The sequence below is a fragment of the Nuphar pumila genome, chromosome 6 (genome assembly GCF_984573655.1).
Source record: "Nuphar pumila chromosome 6, dmNupPumi1.hap1.1, whole genome shotgun sequence".
Lineage (NCBI taxonomy): Eukaryota > Viridiplantae > Streptophyta > Magnoliopsida > Nymphaeales > Nymphaeaceae > Nuphar > Nuphar pumila.
This window is the reverse complement of record NC_143254.1, coordinates 44648349-44672311: the sequence shown is the minus strand read 5'-3', so window position 1 is coordinate 44672311 and position 23963 is coordinate 44648349. Positions and strand designations below refer to the sequence as shown.

At 36.7% G+C, this 23963-nt stretch overlaps 1 protein-coding gene across 1 annotated transcript; it reads left to right on the top strand.

Annotated features, from left to right (window-relative positions):
- Positions 1 to 3456: 3456 nt before the first annotated feature.
- Positions 3457 to 8709, top strand: LOC149834760 (gibberellin 2-beta-dioxygenase 8-like). Its single transcript, XM_090010288.1, has 3 exons — positions 3457 to 3887; positions 7355 to 7676; positions 8400 to 8709. The coding sequence occupies exons 1-3, from the start codon at positions 3457 to 3459 to the stop codon at positions 8628 to 8630; spliced, it is 984 nt and encodes a 327-aa protein (XP_089866414.1). The 3' UTR covers positions 8631 to 8709.
- Positions 8710 to 23963: the final 15254 nt, after the last annotated feature.

Here is a 23963-nt window from a genome sequence, read left to right as displayed (position 1 = left end):
TATCATGATTGGATCTCTCTCTCATATTTTATGGTAACTTTTGCGACGTGCATCCCCCACTTATCTGAATTGGGCATTTCGTTGTTTCTTCGAAACCACTTGTGACCTTTTTTACTGTCGTATTAGTATCACATCCCTCCTTCCCCACCTACGATCTTTTTGAATATTTGTCGTTATCTCTCTTTCTCTCTCTCTCTCATCCCAAAACCCCTTCCCCCACCCTCTCCCTCTCCCCCTCCCCCTCCCCCTCCCCTCTTATAAATATCTGTTGTCCTACGCTTCCTAATCAGTTCTCTCTCTCTCTCTCTCATTTTTCTAGTGTCGGGTTCCCATCGCCAGTTTCTTACCATTCCATTCCTTTGATCTCAGGTGCTTAATTTCTTTAACTTCTTTCCTTTTGAGTTTTACTTGGGCCTTCAGTTTAATTAGAGCATATACTTTTCACCGCTATAACCTTTTAATTCCGAAAGTTCCTCAACTCCGGTTTCTGTTACGTACACGACCCAAAAACGTATAAGCATGCACGTATGTGTGTATGTGCGAAGGGGAGATCGAGAGATTTCTTTTTGTCCTTAATGTTTGGACTTCTTTCTTCCCGCAATAGACAAACCTCTCTCTCTCTCTCTCTGAGAACATGCCAGGGGTCGGCGTATGATATCGGAGTGAGTGCAGAAGAAAACTACTTCCTAAATATCACAACCTGATCCCTCTGAACGTGACAATGACGGGAAGCATGACCCTCTCTCTCTCCCTCTCTCTCAAAAACAACCACTAATTTCATAGTTGCTGCTTCTTTTGCTATACGGACACAGTGATCAGAATAAAAGCTTGTAAGATACTGCAGCCTTTAATTCACATGACTGAATCTTTCCTAGTAAAATGATTAGCTTATGACAAAAATAGAAACTACAGAGAGAGACAGTGTTATGCATTTCTTTCCTTCTTTGTTTCTTTTTTGGTTAGGCTCATTTTCATGAGCACTCTGGTTTCATAAGTTTAAGTGCGGATCAATCGCATTGCACCTGATCCACCCTCGCCAAAAAGGTTGGTGGTTCAAAATGCACGGCAGGACTTTGGACATGTGAAACATTACATTTGTAAAATTTCCGACTTTTCTGATATTTTTTTCTCTCTGGCTCATTTTTTGCAGGCTTTCGAGTTTGTCCGGTTTATGATTTGGAGGGTTGCACTTTTACCTTTTTTTCCAAGCAAGCTGGGTCCGGCAGACCCCCTGCATTCATTATATTGTTGAAGGTATGTGAATTATTTTTATGGGTATTTGGTTGGCCGACTAGTCCTTCCAGTAATAAGGCTAGGTCCCACCTGACACTGTATCAAATGATTTGAGTATACCCTCTAACCTACCTTCTTGAAGGTAAAAGAACACCAGTATACCTCTTTCACAATATACAATATGGGTTTGATAGGTAGCAAGTAAAAGTATGTGGTGAATTTTGAGGGCAAAATTAGCCTATAACTGGTTTTTCCCCGTTATTGAATCTGGGTGTTGCTCACGTAATTTGGTTCCAAACCTAACACACCAAGTGAGGTGGAGAGAATTTACCACCAAATCATGAGATCCCATCTAAGACTTAACTGTGTAACTTTAGCTACGGTTTTCTTTCACACAAGGTAGGCTCCTAACATGCTTAGTTGAACAGAGAGGGACCTTATGCTCTGATATTGGACTTGTATGGAAGGTGGACATGGCAGTCAACACAGGATAATTAACGCACATTGGACTTTTTGATTACCGACATGACTAGGCCATGGACAAGTCCGCGCTCTGTCGCAATTCTTAGATATCATGACTATACATGATTTTCATTTAGTTGCTGTTGATTGTTGCAAATCCTTGGTACAGTTATTAAAAGCTGATAGTGAGAAGATTATGCCAAAGAAGCCTACACATGGGCCCCTTCATAATCCTGTATGGTCTAACGAATGATAAAGTTGATTTCTAGAGTAGGACAAATTTGATGCAATGCATTATAAGAGTCTAGCTCTTTATCAAAGAAGTGGGTGCTTACTATTTCCTCAGGCACCACCAAAATGGTATTTTAACCACATCATGTACAGCCACGAGTGGTTTTAATTTAGCAGTTTGGCTTTCACAATTACCAGAACTAGATAGGAGCTTCATACACAGGCGATCACATGCCAGACCAGTTGCATATTTAACTTGCATTTAAGTAACACTAACGAATGCATTATTTCACATTGAACTGCATTCAGCATGCAAGCAGTGCTAACATATTTGTTGTGTGGGTGTCTTGATGTCTAAACCCTCTCCGATCTATGACCCGATCTGAGAATATTCTGAAGATCATACAATGAGAATTTTCAATAAGGTTTGTGGTGGTTGTGGAGGGCTTGGGCCAATAGGCCCAAGACCTGTCTAGTTATGTAATTTTTCCTTTTGCTCCAGCTAGAGGTTTTGTGCCTTTGTCAAATATATTGTTGCTTCCTTTTGTTGGGTATTAGAGTTTTTGGGTGTATTTAAGATTAGGGTTTTGAGAGCTCTGTATGTCGTTATTATATTGCCTTGCATCTTGCTTGTAGATTTTACGCTCCTCCTTTGCCCGTGGACATAGGCTTGAGTGCCTAACTACGTAAATTTGATCTCTTCTCTTGTTTTCTTTTATCTTGTGATTCTTTTTGTTCTGATTGTGGTCCCAAACATCAAAGCAATACACTCATGCTAAGCTATAATTTATTTCATCTCTCTCTCTCTCTCAGGCATAAGATATCAAGAAACTGAATTAGAAGAAGCGACATTCCTCGAGCAATGACATATTCATCCAAGCAAATGACTGTTATCCACAACACGTCCGGACATGATTGTGAGGTAGGAAAAACCAACTGGATTCTCCAAATAGTTCTTACAAATTGCTCCAGAATTTTCTTGTTCTTTTCCTTCTGCAGTCTTTTGTACAACTCTCATTTCTGTGCCCCAGTAGAAGTCCATTAGCAAACCCATAAGAAGAAAAATCAAATTTCTAAGGTACAGAACTCTTTTTTAAACTTAAAACACATTTGCGCCTTAAAAAAAGTTCTGCGCCTTACAAATTTGTTTCTTCTTCTTTTGGGTTCACTATTGGATTTCTTTCAAAATTTTAGGTACGTATTTCATCTTTTTGCGTAATATATGTTACTAAATACGCAATGGAGTATTATTGTAAATAGTGCATGAAAAATTTGACCATGTTAACCCAATACCTTATAGCAGCTTAAACACGGTTTTACCTCATCCTGTAGCTGTGGGCCTCATGCAATGCTGTCATGTGATTGACTAGGGTCACATAACCATGGAACTTAACCGCTCCTTTGATCTCAACTCTATCCTAAACCCCAGCCCAATACTTTTCTAATTATCCAAAGGTCTGCAGCAATCGTTGTCGACTAATTTTCAGCCTTATATGGTTCTTCAGTGTTTCCTTTGGATTTTCTCTTTAGATGGACCCGAACCCTCCATTGCAGCAGACATACAAGAGTTTATTTGAGAAACAAAGCATGAAGAATCATGAGGCCATCGTCGAAGAACGTGAGCTGCCATTGATAGACCTTGATCAACTGAACGCGGGCAGCCAAGTAAAAGAAAACTGCATAAGAGAAATGGCAAAGGCTTCATCAGAGTGGGGTTTCTTTCAGGTTGTGAATCATGGCATATCCAAAGATCTTTTGAAGAGGATGAGGAGTGAACAGGGCAAGGTTTTCAGGCAACCTTTCGAAAAGAAGGCTAACGAGAAGCTTTTGGATTTCTCTTCACATACATACCGTTGGGGTGCTCCCTCTGCAACCAGTTTGCAACAGTTATCATGGTCGGAAGCCTTCCATATTCCTCTCACAAAGTGTTCAGTCTCAACCTATCCCAACAACACCCTGAGGTATTCCTGACACTTCTTCCAATCATGTGCACATATATTATCTTTTTGAGTGATCTCTAGAGTGCTTTGTTCTGCTACTTCATCCATAAATACGAAAACTCTACACACTCATGTGCGAGACTTTTGAACCGCATCCATTGTGCATGCCTAGATGTAACAGATGAAAAATATTACCATGTACGTTTGGTTCCTCTGTCTTGTCTTATAAGTATATACAGTTTGAATGAGGGAAAAGGATTGGACCATATGACATGTGATGATACATATCATATGTTGATCATCCTAGACGTCCGATCAATGCATCTGGACGGCTAGGATTAGTCCACATTCCAGGTGAGAATTAATGTGGACTAATCTTGTCCATCAGTTGAATGACTAGGATCGAGATCTGATGGATCCCATCATGTGAGGGACCAGTGCACTTATGACATCTTAAACAATGGTTCTAGGGTTCAAATTTCGGCAGTTCTTACCTTATACCATCTTGCTTTGCTGGCAACAAATGTTGTTGCATTTTCCTGAAGGAGAGTATTTAGTGCTATGAGATATCTGGGTCTAACGGACCTCTGCCCGCTAGCCAGGACTACATCCGCAGGGTCATCAAGAATGATTTAGATCTTCTGCACACGCATGCAATGCCTTGTGATTTTCTCAGTTTTTTGTGATTGCAAAAATCACAATTACAACACTTTCTCATTTTTAGCAAAACATAAGAAAGTGTAAGTTGTGATTGTGATTTTCACCTGGTAAATGTTTTTGCCTTGAATATGGTGAAAGTTGTTTCCAAGACTGACCCCTTTAACCAACAATTACAGCTTTTGGATCCTCAACTATAATTGCAAATTCCAACTGTGCCCAAAGCAAACGTACCTGTACTCTCATGTCAATGGTCCCTTGGCACTTACGGCCATGCTAAAATTCATGCTGACGGATGCATTCAAAACCAATAGTTGCCTCAACTCATCCCAAAGGGGACGGGGTACGTATGCATACAAAGTCCAACTTCTTTTTTTTCCCCTTTGATATGTCTGTTTTGGTTATAGACAAAATAGACAAAGACACCTTTATAACCAATTTTTTTTAAAAAGTTCAAGGCAAAAACAAACAATCTGACTAAACATTATAATTTTTTTGAGTTACAATTTGTACTTTTTATAATTTTTACTAACTTTAAAAAAGTACTGATTGTAATTGACAATCAAAGAATCTAAGAAACATATGGCATTGTTTTCTCTTTTTCTTTTTAATCTTCCTTCCTTTTCCCCTTTTGTGGCGTGTCCCTCATCCCAATTGCCTTTAGCCAAACACTCGGTTGAAATGATACATGTCACATTTTTGTCAAGCCCGTACACAACTTGTTATCCACGTTTTTTTTTTTTGTCTGAAATTAGGGTGAGGTCTCCCAACTTTCCATCTAGAAATATCGCCCACCAATAAGTGAGACGCAAGAATGGCCGAAATTGTGAAAGATCGGAGGGAGGGGTCGACATCAAAGAACGATTCAAGGCCATATGTGAGTTCTGTGCTCACGTAATCACCTCGTTAGAGACTAAAGACTGAACAAAATAGACCATGTGAAGACTTGTCAAAATCATCTGCTTAGTTTTTTTTTTTTAAATTTATAACCCCAAGAGAAACCTCACTATGCATGAAGACCTGGTCACTCTGGCTCAGCTTAACTGTCATCATGCCCGGCTGCTTAAAAACTCCGAAGCTAAGACTCCTGCATGCCCCCATGACCTATATATGCTACGCATTGGCTTTCACAGAGAGGTGATGCTGATGAAAATTGAGTCAAGCATGTCTAGCAGCCAAGACCCTACGTACCCCCACAGCGCCAATCCCAAATGGGGCTTTCTTAGTGCAGTTGCCTTCCTTTCTAGCCGACATGGACTCGGCCTATTAAGTCAATATCTTAGTTGGGTAGCACAAGTCGTGCCAGATCCCCTCTCTTGTCAAGTTAATTATGCTATAGAGTTGGATGGGACCGGGTGGTGGCATTTGATCCGCACCAGACAAACACTTGAACAAGTTGGCTTCTTCTTCTACATGTGGGCCATTTAGCACACATGAGGACAGCCGACTTCAAAAAAAATTAAGAATTTGCAAATTAAAAGGCGCCTAATCAGCTATTTTAAAATACTAAACGTTTCAATTATTACATTTAACCACGTTTTTTTTTTGAAGTTATATTTCAAAGATATTTGGTTTCTAATTAAATTCAGTGAGTTGAGCTCGAGTTGATGAGAGAAGAAAAAAAGATATTTTAAAACCACATGTAACACACACACACACACAGAGAGAGAGAGAGAGAGAGAGAGAGAGAGAGAGAGAAGAGAGAGAGAGAGAGAGAGTCGGTTGCCCCACTACACATCAATACACAATCAAACGGTAAAGGTAGTCTCTCTCTCTCTCTCTCTCTCTTTGAACTGATTTTAAAAAAAAGGGCAATTTGACCTTTTCTATAATTAAGTCAAGGTAAATTCACTGAATTTAAGACCAGGCGTGTCCTTGAAATATAAATTTTAAGAGTATGCAGTTAAACGTAATAATTGAAATGTTTTTATTTGTAAATAGCTGATTAGTTAGGTGCCATTTTGTAAATTGTTCAAAATTTAAAAGTGCTCAAATGCAACTTCAATACTGACTTGAGGTGGCTGGGGAGGTCCAAAGATTTAGTTCTATTCTGCGTTGGATCTTGGCTGCTATGCATTTGGTTAGCTAGAAAATTCGACTGGCAGAGGGCTATAAGAGCCAGTTCATTAGCCTCATGTTTGGCTTCACAACAGTAATGTGTACAAACGTTTAAACCCATATCTTTTTGGTGAGTCTGATTTTAAGAGTACGAGCAGGAAAATTACGTTTCCATGTGTGTGATTCAAGGCACACACATACACATTGAACAAAATGGAACAAGTTTGGTATATTACATTTTTGTTCCCAATCATCACACCTTTTTAGTCAATCATATTTAGTTTCGGCATAATTTTTTACAGTACCAACTCATTGAAATTAAAAATTTATGAGCCCCATTTTAGTGCCCCAAGAGATTTTTATATTTCAAAAATATGTCCCACAAACAACTTTATGCACTGTTCTTTATTTTTCTTTGTTTTACCTAAGGATATTTTTTGATTTGTTTGATATAAAAATGTACGGCAAAATTATTCATACGTTTTGCGGGTCCTAAAAAAAGATCCAGCCCCACATGTTCTTTCAATAATTTTCTTTACTTGAATAACTTTGTCTGGGCAATCAAAAGTGGCCAATAAAGGAGGAAGAAGGCCACCAAGCCCAGTGCAGGTCATGATCTACACAAAAATTATACTATAGCCAAGTCAAGAAATTATTGGGCCATTAGAATCACTCAAGTCTGCATAGTTTCATATGCAGATTGTTGCTCAACAATGTGTTTGTTCTTCGTTTCAGAGTTTATAATCGTTCATGAATGTGCTGATCATTTTCAGAAGGACCGTCGACGAATATGCGGCAGCGGTCTCGGACCTATCACAGAGATTGGCTCAACTATTGGCAGATAATTTGGGATCTAGAACAAGTTATTTTGCACAGAATTGCGGTCCAAGTTCGTGCTATCTGCGACTCAATAGATACCCTCCATGTCGAATGTCTTCTGAGGTTTGTGGGTTGATATCTCACACCGACAGTGATTTCCTTACCATCTTGCATCAAGACCAAGTTGGGGGTCTGCAACTGAAGAAAGATGAAAAATGGGTTACGGTTAAACCCAATGAGAAGGCCCTCATAGTTAACATTGGCGACTTATTTCAGGTACTTTATATAAGCTTCTACCATGACATATTTTATGTTTGTTAAGAATTTTGAACTCTAAACGGTGTGGATAGTCCCCTTGGTGAAACTTGACCAAGTTCATGAACTCAAACAATCAATGACTACTTTGGCATTACCTGAAACAACATCTATATAAACTTTTGATGTTTCTACTCCTAAACCAAACATCAGTCATGAAGTTGGTCATCATATTTCATGCAACGGCTAAACGTGCTTCACCAGTAATTAACATCTCAGAAGCAGATGAACATTCAAATAGAGTTAGTTGGTCATATTTATTTTTTATTTTTTTATGAGGGGAAACCCTGTTGTTGTGGGACCTGGGCGAGATTGATGCCCTGCCGTATGGCTCGTTCCAAAAGCAATTAACACCCTTCAGCCGCTGCCATTGCTCACCAGGGAGCCTGCTGCTTTAGCTTTATGGCGAGGCACACATGCACCACAGGTGTGGAACTCTTGACATCCTTCAACATAAACGCTTTAAGCTGATCCACTTACCCAGGTTTATAGAGGCCCCGTACAGAATTAATTGTCAAGTTCAACTATTTAAATTTCTATTTGAGACTAACACTTACATGATGAGAATTACACCAAGTATTTACTGTGTTAAAATACTTGCGTTCATCATCATCATTGCCATCATAATCTTCATCATGATTATGATTATTGTTATTTTTGCTATATATATATATATATGTGCAGGCATGGAGCAACAATGCTTATAAAAGTGTGGAGCATAGAGTAATGGCTAACAAAGAAGCGGAAAGGTTCTCAGTGGCTTTCTTCCTATGCCCTTCCTATGATACTGTAATAGAGAGTTGTAGAGAACAGGCAATCTATAGGAAGTTTAGCTTTGGGGAGTTCAGACAGCAAGTGCAGGAAGATGTTAAAAACACGGGCCACAAAATTGGGCTTCCCAGATTTCTCGTTTGAAACTTCCTGCACTTCATCAAGGTGTCAAGTGGCAAGACTCTTTAAGGCAAACGGCTACCACAATTTCTCGTCAAGCATTAAAATCTCAAGCTTGTTAAACACTAACCACGTGATATGATGTCTATATTGCCGTAAAATTATGGTATAATTAATGCAAATGGGGCAAACCTGCTTAACATGGTCAAGAACTTGTCGTATGATTAATCTGTTGACCAGCCGGATAACATGTTGATGAGGAGAAAGAGGAAAGATGTCTATGCATAGTTAATTCAATGTTTACGTACTTGTATGTAATATGTGGCATGCTAATTTTCATTTTACTTTGTCTGCAAATGTATTGCAAGTATCACCTGGGGGACTAGATGCACATGGGTGCATACAAACTCACAACATACCCACAAGCATGAACATGCATGCACACACACACAATATATATATATATATATATATATATATATATATATATATATATATATATATATATATATATATATATATATATATATATATATATATATATATATATACACTGATTTTGAAATTAGAAGGATTGACAATATTCATAGTACGTACTAAGAACCAATTTTTTCTTTAGTGTTCTATGCTACCAAAGAACCACGCATATTTAAGAACAATCTGGCTCTGTTTGGGAACTGGTACTGGGATGAGAGTTTGTATATGTGGTAAAAAATTAAACTTGGTCAATTTACCAAGATGGTGGCTGTTTGGGAGAATGTCGTTAAGGAGGTAGTTTAAATATGCATTTGGATAAGGAGACAAGACCGTCTCCCCTTCGCATTCACATTAAAAACTGGATTTGGTAGCTACCACTTCTTAAAGGTGGGAACTGCCAAGTCCAAGAATTAGCAGCTTCCACTTTTCCAAATGCATAAACTCCCTCCTGCAGCCAGTTCCCAAACAATGCGTACTTTTCCTCAGCTAATGCATTTAAACCATGACACTGAATGTGAAGAGTAAGAATGACTTGAAAGAGAGAAAAACTTATATTTTTCATTAGAAGAAACAAATATATAATGACACATACAAAGTTCCCATGTCTTTAGGGAATTGATTTAGATAGACTACAACGTAAACCTGAAATCGTTTACGCTAGAAACCTTAGACTACAAGAAGTGTGAAAATACAAGGATACTAAAATATAGATAGATAGAGACTAAAAATATCTCTTATCGTCAACCACAACACTCCCATATTCATCTCTCGAACTGAAGAGTGAAGATTGAGAACTCCCAGTTTGCTAGTAAACTGCTCTTTTCCTAAGGCCTTTGTAAACAGATCAGCTACTTGATATTTAGACTGAATAAACCTTGTTTCAATGATCCCTTCGAGCAATTTTTCTAGAACAAGGTGACAATATAAACCTTGTTTCAATGATCCCTTCGAGCAATTTTTCTAGAACAAGGTGACAATCAACATCAATATATTTTGTCCTCTCTTGAAACACTAGATTGGCAGCTAGCGATGTGCATTGCAGCCTGATTATCACACATAAGAACCGCATGATACTTCACATTTACTCAAAGATCCTTGAGGATTCATGTGAGGGGGGGGGGGGGGGCAAACAGGGGTGTAGGAAAAAAAAAACTGGTTTGGTAGTCGGTGGTTCGGGGGCAGCGCCCCTGATTTTTTTTTTGAGATAAAATAAAAAATGGCTACAATTATTAATAAAAATCTATTTCATATGGACAAATCAAACTATTTGCTGCAGTCAGGGCTGGGCGTTTCGCAGTCCTGCCCCCCCCCGCTCCGCCTATGTGATAACCACATTATCTCACATGTGGCATTAGCCATTGCACGGTATTTTGCTTTGGCAGAAGACCGCAAAACAATATTTTTCTTCTTTGTTTTTCCATGAGACTGGGCTATTACCCAAGAAAACTTAATAACCAGTAACTGATTTACGAGACTCTAGGCATCCTACCCAATCTGAATCACAATATACATTGATGTGCAGATTTGCTGTGGCAAGAACTCTTTAGTACTGAATTACTTGTATCACTGCCTCTAAATGAGGTTTCCTTGGAGTCTATGAATCTACTAAGAATATGAACTGTATACGTGATGTCAGGATGTGTAATAGTTATATATATTAAGCATCTGACTAGCCTTCGGTACATTATTAGATCACATAACTGCTCACCATCAGTGGACTCCAATGACCTATTTCATCCAGAATATCAATTGCATAATTCCTATGAGTCAAATATATGTCAAACTTAGACTGAGACCTTGATGCCGAAAAAATATTTCAACGGGCCTAAATCCTTCATGTGAAACTGTTGACTCAAATAATTTTTTAACTATGAGATAGTAGCATCATTATTCACTACAAGAAAAATGCGGATTAGCGACGGATGCTTTCCGTCGCTAATGTGTTTAGCGACAGAAAGCATCCATTGCATAATCCTGATCGCTAAAATGTGAAAGAATTTATCTGTCGCCAATCCATCGCTAATTAGCGACGGATTAGCGACAAACATCATTCGTCGCTAATCCATCGCTAAATAAAGATTGATTTGGTTTTGTGAATGAATGTATTTCATCGCTAATCCGCTGCTAAAATTTAACAATGAATATGTATCCGTCGCAAATGTCCATCGCTAATCTAGCGAGGAATTCACGACAAATTAAATTCCATCACAAAATATCGACTGATTTAAATTGGCGACAGATATTAGCGATAGATAATATCCATTGCAAATGTTAAAAAAAAAAATTAAAAAAATTTGAAATATGAATATCGAGAAAAAATTCTCGTTATACAATTTATATAACCTCTGTATAAAAAATAAAGTACACATAAAAAATATATATACAAAGTAGGTGAAACAAATTTAACATAAGTTATAAGTTAAACAAATTTAACAACCCAATACAGTCCTTGCCAAGTTCTAATTAGTTACAAGTATGTGAAACAAATTTAACACATGAATCTAATCCTCGTCAAGATTCGGGGCATCATCTTCTTCATTGTCTCGATCCGCCCATTCATCCATGCCTCCATCAGTTCCTCTACGATGATCATCTCCATTATCCTACAAGAGAACTGAAATGTTAGTATTGATAAACAAAATATAATAAAATAAATTATATGCAATGCACCTAATCTAATGCAATCAAAGTAAATGACTGACACATAGACTAGCAATAAAGTGAAGGACAATAACATAATTCAGATATGTGTTCTAAGACTGGAAAAAAAAATCATAGTGATTCAATCATGCAGATATGTGTTCTATTGTTGTGAAAAAAATGTCACAATGATTCGCGCATGCATATAATGTATATAAGGCTGTCAAATAAATGTGTTATGTATCACAATAATGCATATATGTGTTATAAGGCAGTCAAAAAACTTTCATAGTAATGAAATCATGCTTACATGTGTTCTAAGGTTGTCAAAAAACTTTCATAGCGATTCAATCATGCATATATGTGTTCTAAGGAAGTAAAATTTTTTTATAGTGATTCAATCATGCATATATGTGTTCTAAGGCAGTAAAACAATTTCATAGTGATGAAATCATGCTTATATGTGTTATAAGGTTGTCAAAAAACTTTCATAGTGATTCAATCATGCATATATGTGTTCTAAGGTTGTCAAAAAACTTTCATATTGATTTAATCATACATATATGCGTTATAAAGCAATAAAAAACTTTCATATATGCTAATATCATGCTTATATATGTTCTAAGGTTGTCAAAAAACTTTCATAGTGATTCAATCATGCTCATATGTATTTTAAGGCAGTAAAAAAACTTTCATAGTTATTCAATCATGCATATATGTGTTTTAAGATTGTCAAAAAATTGTCATAGTGATTCAATCATGCATATATGTGTTCTAAGGCAGTAAAATTTTTTTATAGTGATTCAATCATGCATATATGTGTTCTAAGGCAGTAAATTAATTTCATAGTGATTCAATCATGCTTATATGTGTTCTAAGGTTGTCAAAAAACTTTCATAGTTATTCAATCATGCATATATGTGTTATAAGGTAGTCAAAAAACTTTCATTGTGATGAAATCATGCTTATATGTGTTCTAAGGTTGTCAAAAAACTTTTATAGTGATTCAATCATGCATATATGTGTTCTAAAGGTGTCAAAAAAATTTATAGTGATTCAATTATGCATATATGTATTCAATCATGCATATACTAGCTTGAAATCTAACGACATGAAACAAATTACATGAATCTTTATACCTGACGGGCACCAGAGCTCATGTTGAATGCAGACAAAGTTCTCCTGTCCCAAAAAAAGTTGCACAACTCATTATGGATAAGGTTGGGAATGACTTCATGTAAAAAATCACGCATTTTGTCTTCAAGATGCTGATAGTCACCATTCCAAGACATAGCTGGGTCAATCAGATGGTGGAAGTTAATGCTGATGGGAGAACACTGAGAGCCTTGACTGCAAGAGGCAACGACTGGTGTGGTATTCATGTTACTCCCAAACCCGAACACACGACCCTTTTTGGGTTCACCGGTTGCAGTCACCCATGCTGCAGGGTCAAAAGGCAGATGCTTAGTGAAGTCATCTCCATATCGCTCTACCATCTGCTGGTCATATGACTCCTACAAAGTAATGGCTATAATATGAATTAATAATTAAAAATTATAATATTTATGATAATGTAATTCATAGTAACTTGTATATTACAATGTTTATTAATATAATAAATATATATTGATGTCGCTCTCACCTTTTCTGATACAAACTCTCCCGTGCTCTTACATTTATGTGTTTCAACAAACACATCTTTGTAAGGCACAATGCCTCATTTTTCTGCTTCCTGCAAGGTTAAAGGATAAAAAAATCAATTAAAAAGTATGCAGAAATACTTATAAATTTGACAATATATATTAATGAGTTACCATTTTCTTTTGGTGGCTCCCAAAAGTCGTAGATTCACTTGTGTGTAAATGGGCATCAGACATCTTCGCTCGGTTTTGTGCAGCCTTTGCTAAGCGATTTTGAAATTCATTGCCTGTCTACTTGTCAAACATTCTCTCCCAATAATCTCTCCTGTTAGTAGAAGGGTCATGACCCTTCCACTGCAGTAGATCATCTATCCCACCAGCTGCTTTTATTGCTGCAGTCTTCATATTGTGCAGCATATCGGCAAATCGATTGACAACCACCTTCTGTCATACTACCCTTGCATCCTTCTCCTCGTTCACAGTCACGAAGCGATGCGAAGCCTATAAATACTTTTAGAAAGTTAACACACATGACTATAATAAAAAATTAAATATGAAACACATTAGTTATGATAAATGATTGCATACCATGAATGAGAACAATAATTTGTCAAACACCTCCTTCGGGTACTCTTTCCATTGAACGACCGATCTTGAAAGATGATGAAGTAGTGACTTCTTAATTTCTCGTATTACTTTTTGTGGCTCAAACCTCGTGTTGCACATGAATTGATACACATTAACAATCGACTGTCGATATACACTATTTATAAGATAAGTATTGGACAAGTGACAATGAAATACTTACGATCGACTATCGATATACACTATTTGAATGAGTCATCACATGTCAGACTGAGAAGACCCTGCATCCGACGTTGTCTTGTGATGTGTATGAGTAGCTGGTGTAGGTGGGTCATGTGTAGGCAAAACATCACCTACATAACAATGAGTTAGAAATTTACACAATGCACATTTAAACTAATCAAGTATACAATTATTTAAATGATATACCTATCAAAACATTACAAGAAAACGAAAGTTGATACTGACTACCACTGAGCTGAGATCCTATAAAAACGATTAACAAGTAACAATTTTTATATCAACATATAAGCAAAAATATAATGAATGCTTATATTTAAATATACCACAAAGACATCTACCTAATGATGTCCTACGACCTCCACTTGGTCTTCGACCACTGGGTACTCGACTATTGTTAACTCCATGAACCATATTCTAACAAATAAAAATGTTATTTGGATCAGTTACATGATATGCAATTCTATGAATACATAATCAAATCGAAAATAACTTTCTGCAAGCATGGATATTGTCACATCAAACATGACAATACATTCAAATCATTTATATCACATCAATGTCAAACATGTACCTACAACAAACACACTCAAATATCCTGCTAACTACTACCATGACTAGCATGGTCTCTAAACTACAAAAATAAAAACATATAAAAAAATGATGTGGTATGTATTACAAGATGTATTTCACTAGCTCGAGTATGCTTCATCATCACTTGTTTGACTTTCATATTCTTCTTCTTCTTCCTCCACCTCTTTGTCTTCTTCTTCATTGGGCACCCATCCACTTGGTATATCATTTGGATCACATTCTTTCATACGTGTGCCACCAGACAATGGAGATGTGACATGCAGACCATGTGTGACATTATGACCATAAGAGAATTCATACATATCATTTGACTGATAGTAATCACCCTCTTCAACAATATTGTCTTCCTATAACTGATCATACTTGGGGTATAGTTTAGACTTCACCTTGCAAACCGCCCACCATTTATTTTCTTCTGACTTCATTGTATTCGAATATAAAGTATAATAAACTTGTTGAGCTTACGATGCTAATATGAATGGTTCATATGTTCCAAACCTTGATTTATGATTCACCTCCACAATGCCTGAGGCTTTGTTGACTCTTGTTGTTGTGGGATCAAACCAATGACACTTGAATAAAGTTACCCTGTTATTTAAGCCTAAGTAAGTCAACTTCATTATTTCTTCAATAACACCATAATAGTCAAGTTTATTTTTACCATAACTGCTACCCTTGACACACATGCCACTATTCATCATTGACTTATTTATATCGTAGTCTTCTGTGTGGAATCGATAACCATTTATGATATATCCGTTGTAACATTACACAACTTTGGTCAAACCATTTTGTAAATCACATATTCCTTGGTCATTAACATCACCATGGCGGATCTACAAGCATAAACAATGACTGTAAACAAGACCAATTGATTAACATATTATTGTTTACATAGAAATAATGCATGTCATCGTCCTTACTAACTCTTTCAACCATGTCATAAACTTATTTTCATGTTCTTTTTATAATTCTGAATCAGTGAGATGGGGAAGTTCTCTTCGCAACTCCAGATCAAATCATTTGCACTTAACAACTAATTATCTTACCAAACCATGTACGTAGAGAACTTAGTGTTGATGTAGGGGTCTGCACTTAACATATTATGTATACTTACTCAATGTAGGGGTCGATCTTTGAGCAATTAAAAAGGATATAGATTTGTGTTGCATCTTGCTCTCAATCTTCCAAGAGTCTTGATCGGCAACTGCTAAAGGCGTTCCCAAGTGATTTAAATATCAATAGTTTGTCAGCCACAATAACTTGTTCTCCATCATCATTACGAGGTGGGCAAGTGTAACATGTTGGAATGTGAGGCTCAAAGTACATAGATGAGAAATTTGAAATCTCTTCTAAAGTGTACGCCTCACAAATTGAATCCTTCACTCTTGTTTTATTTCAAACCTTTTTTTTAAGGTCAAACATGCATCTGTCAACAATATACATCTCGTAATATAATAAATTTTTAATAGCATTAGAGAGAAAAATATAAAAAAAATTTACCTTTCAAATGGGTACATCCACCGATATTGCACATAACTACCAACCCTAAGTTTATATGGCAAGTATATGATCACATGTTCCATAACATTGAAAAATAGTGAAGAAAATATCTTCTCTAGCTGACAAATAGTAGTGACGACAGAATCCTATAGATTCTTTACCTCAATTACTACAACTTCCGATGCAAACAATGTTCTAAAAAATTGACTCAACTCGGATAATACCCCCATATAGGTTTGTCTAACATATCATGGAATGCTAGAAGAATCAACCGTTGCATGATAACATGACAATCATGACTCTTCAACCCATATAATTGTCCCTCGTCTATCTTCACAACCCGAGCAATGCTAGAGACGTATCCATCTGAAAATCTCAACTGTCTCAACCACTGACATACCTACTTTACTTGATATAGTCCAAGCACGTACCTTGCCTTTGGTTTCAGTAGTTTGCCATTATACTATTTGAGTTCCGATTCTGATCTTTTACATACACTACAAGAAACCTGTGGATTAGCGACGACCTAAATCCGTCACTAATCCGACGCTAATCCGTCGCTAAATAGTTTAGCGATAAATTAGCGTCGGATTAGCGACGAAAAACTTTCATCGCAAATTTTTTGATGCTAAGTAGTGCCAGAACTTATCCGCCGCTAATTCCGTCGCTACTTTGCGATGGATTAGCGACATATATAATCCATTGCGAGTTGTTCGCTATTTTAAATTAGCGATGGATAATATCCGTTGCTAATTCGTCATTAAATTTAAAAAAAAATTAAAAAAAATTTAAAAAATTAAAAAAATTTAAAAAAATTGCTCGCTGCCGGCGCGTTCTCCGGCAGGGAGATTTTTTTTTTACAGAATCGGCGCATTCCGGCGTCGGGACGCTCTTCCGCAGCGAGCCAGTCTTGACGAGAGAAGGGGTTGTATGGCGTGATGGAGAGCAATCAGGTGCTTAATGCACAAATTTTGTGACGCCGCAAAAACTCACACATAAAAGAGAGACGAAATATTTAGGCGAGAAAGAGAAGAGAGATCTGTGACTACATGAAGGTTGATCGTTTCTACAAAACAAACCAAAAACTGATAAACTGGGATCCCTTAAAAAAAGTAAAAATTAAAGTTAAAAAATAAAAAGGAGCTTAACCGAAACGAGAGAAAATCGAAAATCTCTCAAAATCGAATCCAAGACGAAGCAGAGAGAGAGAGAGAGAGAGAGAGAGAGAGAGAGAGAGAGAGAGAGAGAGAGAGAGAGAGAGAGAGAGAGAGAGACTTAATGTTTTAGAATACCTACACCGGAAAACCCTCGACCGATCGAAAACCATCACCTGTCGACTCACCGAAAAAATCCCACGGGCACCAAAATCTTTCACAGAGAGAGACACGAGTGATCTACGGCTAGGAATCTTCCAGCTAAAGAAATCGACGGCTCTCTTCGCGCAAGCACATACTTCCTCGCCCTCTCGCTTTCCTGCTCAAAAGAGGGGAAGAACACCCCCGTCTCTTCCTTACCTCCTTTTATAAGGGTTGTGCACAAGATGACATCATCACCCCAAATTGACGGTCGGGATTCAGTGCGGAACGGGGGGAGGGAAAATTTTGGGCCTCAGGTGGACGGTTTAAATCGAAAATTAGCGACGGAATTAGCGAAGGAATTTTTCTGTCCCTAATCCGTCGCTAATTAGCGACAAATTAGGGACATAAAAATTCCCTCGCTAATTCTGTCGCTAATTAGCATTTTTTCGTAGTGTTTTGGCGACGAAAAAATGTTGTCGCTAAGCTATCACTAATTAGCGATGGATTTAGCGACGAAGATATTTCCGTCGCTAATTTTGCAAATATTTCAAATGTTAGCAACAAATAGTTTTCGCTCTCTGATCCATCGCAAATTTGCGACAGAAAAAATCCGTCACAAATTTTCGTCGCTAATTAGCAATTTTCTTGTAGTGATATTACTTTTAAATCCATACGGGCCTTCGGATTATCCTTCATTTTCTCTTTGACATTCATTACCGTATTGAACATATTATCAAACATATTTTTCTCCACATGCATCACATCCAAATTATGTTGTATCAATAAGGTCGACCAATATGGTAGTTCCCAAAATATAGATTTCTTTGCCCAATTGTAATCCTTCCCAAATCCAATGAAGGGCCTTGCACTACGGGTATCTGTCAGTCTATATAGAAAGTATCATAATCATCTTAAAATCTCTATGTCAGACAACCGTGTAGGTGAACCTTCTATTTCAGTTGTGCCTGCTTTGAGCACATTTCTTTATCGTCAGAACGAATGGTCGCTGGGTAGAAATCGACGATGCCAATCAAACCAACATGACTTCTTTCCATGCGTCAATCTAAAAGATTTTTTATCCTCTATGCAGTACGAATATGTCAACCTCTCAATTGTTCTCCAACCAGATAACATACCATATGTAGGAAAATCACTAATTGTCCATAGAACAACACCCTTCACATTGAATTTTTGTTTTTTGTGGGCATCGTACGTGAGAACACCATCATCCTACAATATTTTCAGTTCATCAATCAATGACCTTAAATATACATCGAGATTTTGGCCCAGAGACGTCAGGCCAGAGATCAATAGAGACAAGAAAAGATTTTGACGCTTCATACATAAGCTTGGAGGAAGGTTATATGGGGTGACAAATATTGGCCAACATAAGTATGGGGTTGATCTACCCCCAAATGGATTAAATCCATATGTATATAAACTGAGCCTAACATTTCTTTCTTCCATTACGAAGGTCTGATGAGTACAATCAAAGTGCTTTTAAGCTTTTGCGTCAACAGGATGCGTGATTTTGTCTTCATCATGTCGAACTTTATTTGCTTGCCATCTCATGTGTGTAGTTGTTCTCGATGACATATACAATTGTTATAATCTAGGGGTGAGAGGTAAGTAACGAAACGACTTGTATGACACTTCTTTTGACCTCGTGCTACCATTGCCCCTTGTCTTTGTCTTGAACCGAGGATGCCCATATGACAAACATGATTTGCTATTTTTCTGATCTTTGAAATACAACATGCAGTGATTTGGACAAACATCTATCTTTTAATACCCCATACCTAAAGCGTTGACCCTAACCTTTGCACGATAGAAATTTTATGGCAATTTCTCATATTTGAGCAACATACTCTTCACAATAGAGCACAGACGGTCAAAACATGATTGACTCAAATTATACTCGGTCTTCAAATTCATTAGTTGAAGAACTGCAAACAAGATAGTGTGACTCTCGCAACCATTCCAAAGTGGCTCATCAACATCTCTAAGTAAATCATAAAATCTACTAGCTGCATCGTTTACTGCTTCTTCCTCTACCCCAGTTGGTACATCACTAGGACCCATAGAAGAACCCAGTGCTGGTCCTACAACATTAAATATCAAATCCACATATGAATTATCGTGCACCAGATCCACCCGTGCGTCAAAATTGTTCTAAAATTCTTCACCATGAAGCGTCTAATTCTGATAATCACTCACAAAAAAACCTTCTTGTATAAGTGATGTCTAATGCCATGAGGTTTTGCAAATCGATTGTTCTTATATATCATGCAGAGGCACCTGATGCAACCTATGGAATCCACTGTACTGACACTTGCCATTGCAAATTCAATAAAACTGTCAACACCATCCATATATTCAAGCGATACCTCATTATCAACTATCCTACGGTACATTCATTCACGGTTTGTAGTCATTTTGTCCTATGATGTTACAAATATTATCCTAACCAGTTAAAAGAGAATCATAAGAATACTATAATGAAGAAAATATCAAATTTATCATACATTCGTAGTAGAGGTAATGATTTGATATATATATATATATATATATATATATATATATATATATATATATATATATATATATATATATATATATATATATATATATATATATATATATCGCACACACACACACACACATATATATAATGTAACTCAATCACAAGAACAATGATGCATGTATTGATAACTTAACATTTTCATGTGCAAAATCATTCATTTGAAGCATGTTTGAAGTATTGATAACTTATCATTCATTTTCATATGCAAACTCATTCATAACATGATACATCCATTTGAAGCATGTTTTCATGATATAATTTCACATAGAAGGCATAATCAAATTGAAAATAACTGCATGCAAGCATGAATATAGTTACATCAAACATTATAATACATTCAAATCAATCATATCAAAACAATGTCAAACATGTATCTGCAGCAAACACACTCGAATATCCCACTAACTACTACCATGACTAGCATGAAATTCGAACTCCAAAAATAAGAGCCCTTCTATTTTCATACATTAAAATCATGCTCAACATGATTTCCAAACTCCATTAAAGCAATTCTAGATATCCACAACTAAGTGAGTGTGTGGACATAAAATTGTTGCATCCAAAAAATTAAATAATTTGTGATGCGCTTGCATCACTTACTCACCACAGATATTTACCCGATTTGCATGCTATTGCCTTTGCATTTTTTTTTTTGCATTTCATTTTTAGCTGCATGTGATGCTTAGCACTAAGCATCACACAATTAGCTCAGTTACGCACCTGTAAAGCACAATTATATATGACCAATAAAAAAAAGGGGAGGGGGGTGCGTAGAGGCCGATGGCCTCTGCGGCTCTTGAAAAGGAAGAGGCAGGGGCCAATGGCTTCTGCCAAACCAAGATAAAACAAAAGAGACAATGCATGGGGAGAGAGGGATCACCTGAGGGAGAGGGAGCGTGGATGACGGTGAGAGGGAGCACAAACAAAGGGCTCCGACGAGGAGAAGGAGTGCAAACGGGGGGCTCTGGTGAGGAGAGGAAGCGTGGACGGGGTGTTCTGGCGACTGAGGAGGCTTGAGAGGGAGAGAAACCATGAGGGTGGGTGGGTGGGTGGGTGGGTGGGGGGGGGGAGGTGAGCGGACGGGGTTGGTCGCCCGACAAGGAGGCACCAGTGGAGCTTCCAAAAAAGAGGCAGCGGTGGCCGGACAGGAGGATCGACAAAGATGGGAGGGTTAGGGTTCGATTTGGGGGAAATCAAAGAGAGAGGAGAGAGAATGTCACAGCTTAGACAAGCTTATATTGAAAAATATCGACAGATTAGAGACAAAAATATTCCATCTCAAACTTCGTTGCTAAGTGGCGACTTCCTTAGCAACGAAAAACTCATGTCACTAATTCAGCGCTACTTTGCGACGGAGTTTGACATTAAACTTTTTCTTCGCTAATTAGCGACGGAGTATGAGACAAAATGTTTTCGTCGCTAAATCTGCAACAAATTTCAATTTTAGCGACGACTACTTTTCTCTCGCTAAGCCGTCAGAACTTTGCGACAGAAATAATCCGTCACCAATTTTCGTCGCTAATTAACATTTTTCTTGTAGTGATTTTATGCTATCTCATATCATCCACATAAACCAATACTGCAACAAAAATATTTCCTTTAGAAAATGTGAATAGAAAATAATCAACCTTTGACTGGAAAAAACCAAATTGAGTAAGAATGCTAGAAAACTTGAAGACCTAATTTCTCGGGGCTTGTTTGAGCCCATATAACAATTTATTTATTTTGCATACCAAGTTCTCCTCCTATTTTGCAATCCCTAGAGGTAATTCCATATAAACTTCTTCATCTTAGTCACCGTGAAAGAATGCATTATAGACATCTATCTGGTGAAGAATCCAATTTTTAATTACAGCAGTAGCAAGCAGATATTGAACAACGACCAATTTAGCTATGAGATCCAAGAAAGAGAAGGTAAGGCTCTAAGGGATGTAGAAAAGAGAGGAGAGAAAAGAGAAAACTAAGCTTATTAATCCTTCTCATGAGGGCCTCTATTTATAGATTGACTTAGACAATAGTATCATCTCTAATATAAGAAGTTAATAATTATTATTTTATTTTATTAATAAAATAAAATAATAAATTATAAGACCTAATTCAATAAATTTTGAAATTACTTAAGCTATAAAAGAAAAATATGAACTTTTTACCCTGTTTTGGGCTCTAGTGACAAGGTGACCTTCCGAGAAGCCTACAGACCCAAAGACTCATCAAAGTTGGATGTTTAAATAGTCAATTTGATAGCCCTTAAAATGTAGATCGCTGTGATGGACTTAGATTTAATAATACATATACGTATTGGCAAAAAATATAGTCGATATAAAAACTTTAATTTTTGACCTATAATTAGGCATAAACTTCGATCAATGATAAAAATGCTCAAATCAACACTAATGCAGACATTAAATAGTCAATTTCGATGCCCTAGAAATGAGAAACATCAAGGTCAACTCTGATTTAATAGACGAGCCACTGATTGACTGAAATTTTTGTCAAAACAATAATAATATTTTTTCAGAGCGTATAACTCTATGGGTCAAATCCAATGATATATGATTCAAGATATCCTGAGTTATATCTCATATAATCTATCTTTTAATTGATCTAAATGTTATGAATTATATTCAACTTAATTGGGTTTGATTTAAATATCATTAGTTAAATTCATTGGCTAATTTATATTTTAAGCTTCTTTCATGTAAAAATTATTATTTATTTATTAGAAATGCTCTAAAGAATCATATGTATGACTTTTAAACTAAATTTGAAATTGTAGATTTAATTTCAATAAAAATATAATTTATTGTATTTTTTCAACCTTAATTTCACATTCAATTAAGTCTTAATTTAGATTTGAATCAAACTCAAATCTAATTATAACATTTTAGACATATTTATTAAATTTGAATTAAATTCTAAAATCCATAATCTAAAAATATACAAATAATTTACTTTCTTGTTTAGTTCATATATTTTAGTTTTTTCAATTATTCTTGAAATAATCTTCATAACTTGAGACAAAGGTTCATAATTAATCGAAATCAAGAAAATCAAGAAAATCAAGAATTTTTAAAAAATAGAGAATTTGCGATTACAGTCATGAATGCACTGATAATTCATCATTTATTCACTTTAATTATCAAGAAAAAATCTCGGGTTTTACATCAGCACCACCCCCTCCGTCGTCCACCTTCTTCCTTTCATGAAATCATTAGGAATAAGGCTATTAAGAGGTGGGGTCTTTGACGGATACCCGACTCGAAAGTTGAAACCGAATTTCCTGACACAATTAGCGAACTGGATATTACATAGGTTGAACTAAGTTCAATTCAAGTGCATTCTTTTCAGCACTCTTTAAATTATATGGATCTGGCTTGGACCCCCATTTCCTTGACCCATCATAACCCCATTTGTCTTGAAGGGTTTGGTTGCATCACTATGGATTGGATATCCGACTCCTATTGACAGTCCGCCGTCGTTCACAAGTAGCCCATAATGTTTGGGGACTTAAAACCCGTATTTGGGTAAAAAACACTGAAGCTCGATCATCCAAGTTCCAGAATTCATTATATTAAGAAATGAAAAGCAACACCAACAGGGTCTCCGCGTGGTTGGTAGGAGCTATCACTGCAAGTCTCCTTGTGGTGGGCCATTGCAGGTTATTGTACGTTGATTAATAACTGATGGAATCTGCCTACAGCTTGCCTTAAAAAAAAAATAATAATAATAAATGGAATGCTACGACAGTATGTATATTTTGTATTAAAAACTAAAAAGCACAGAAGGCTAACAAAAA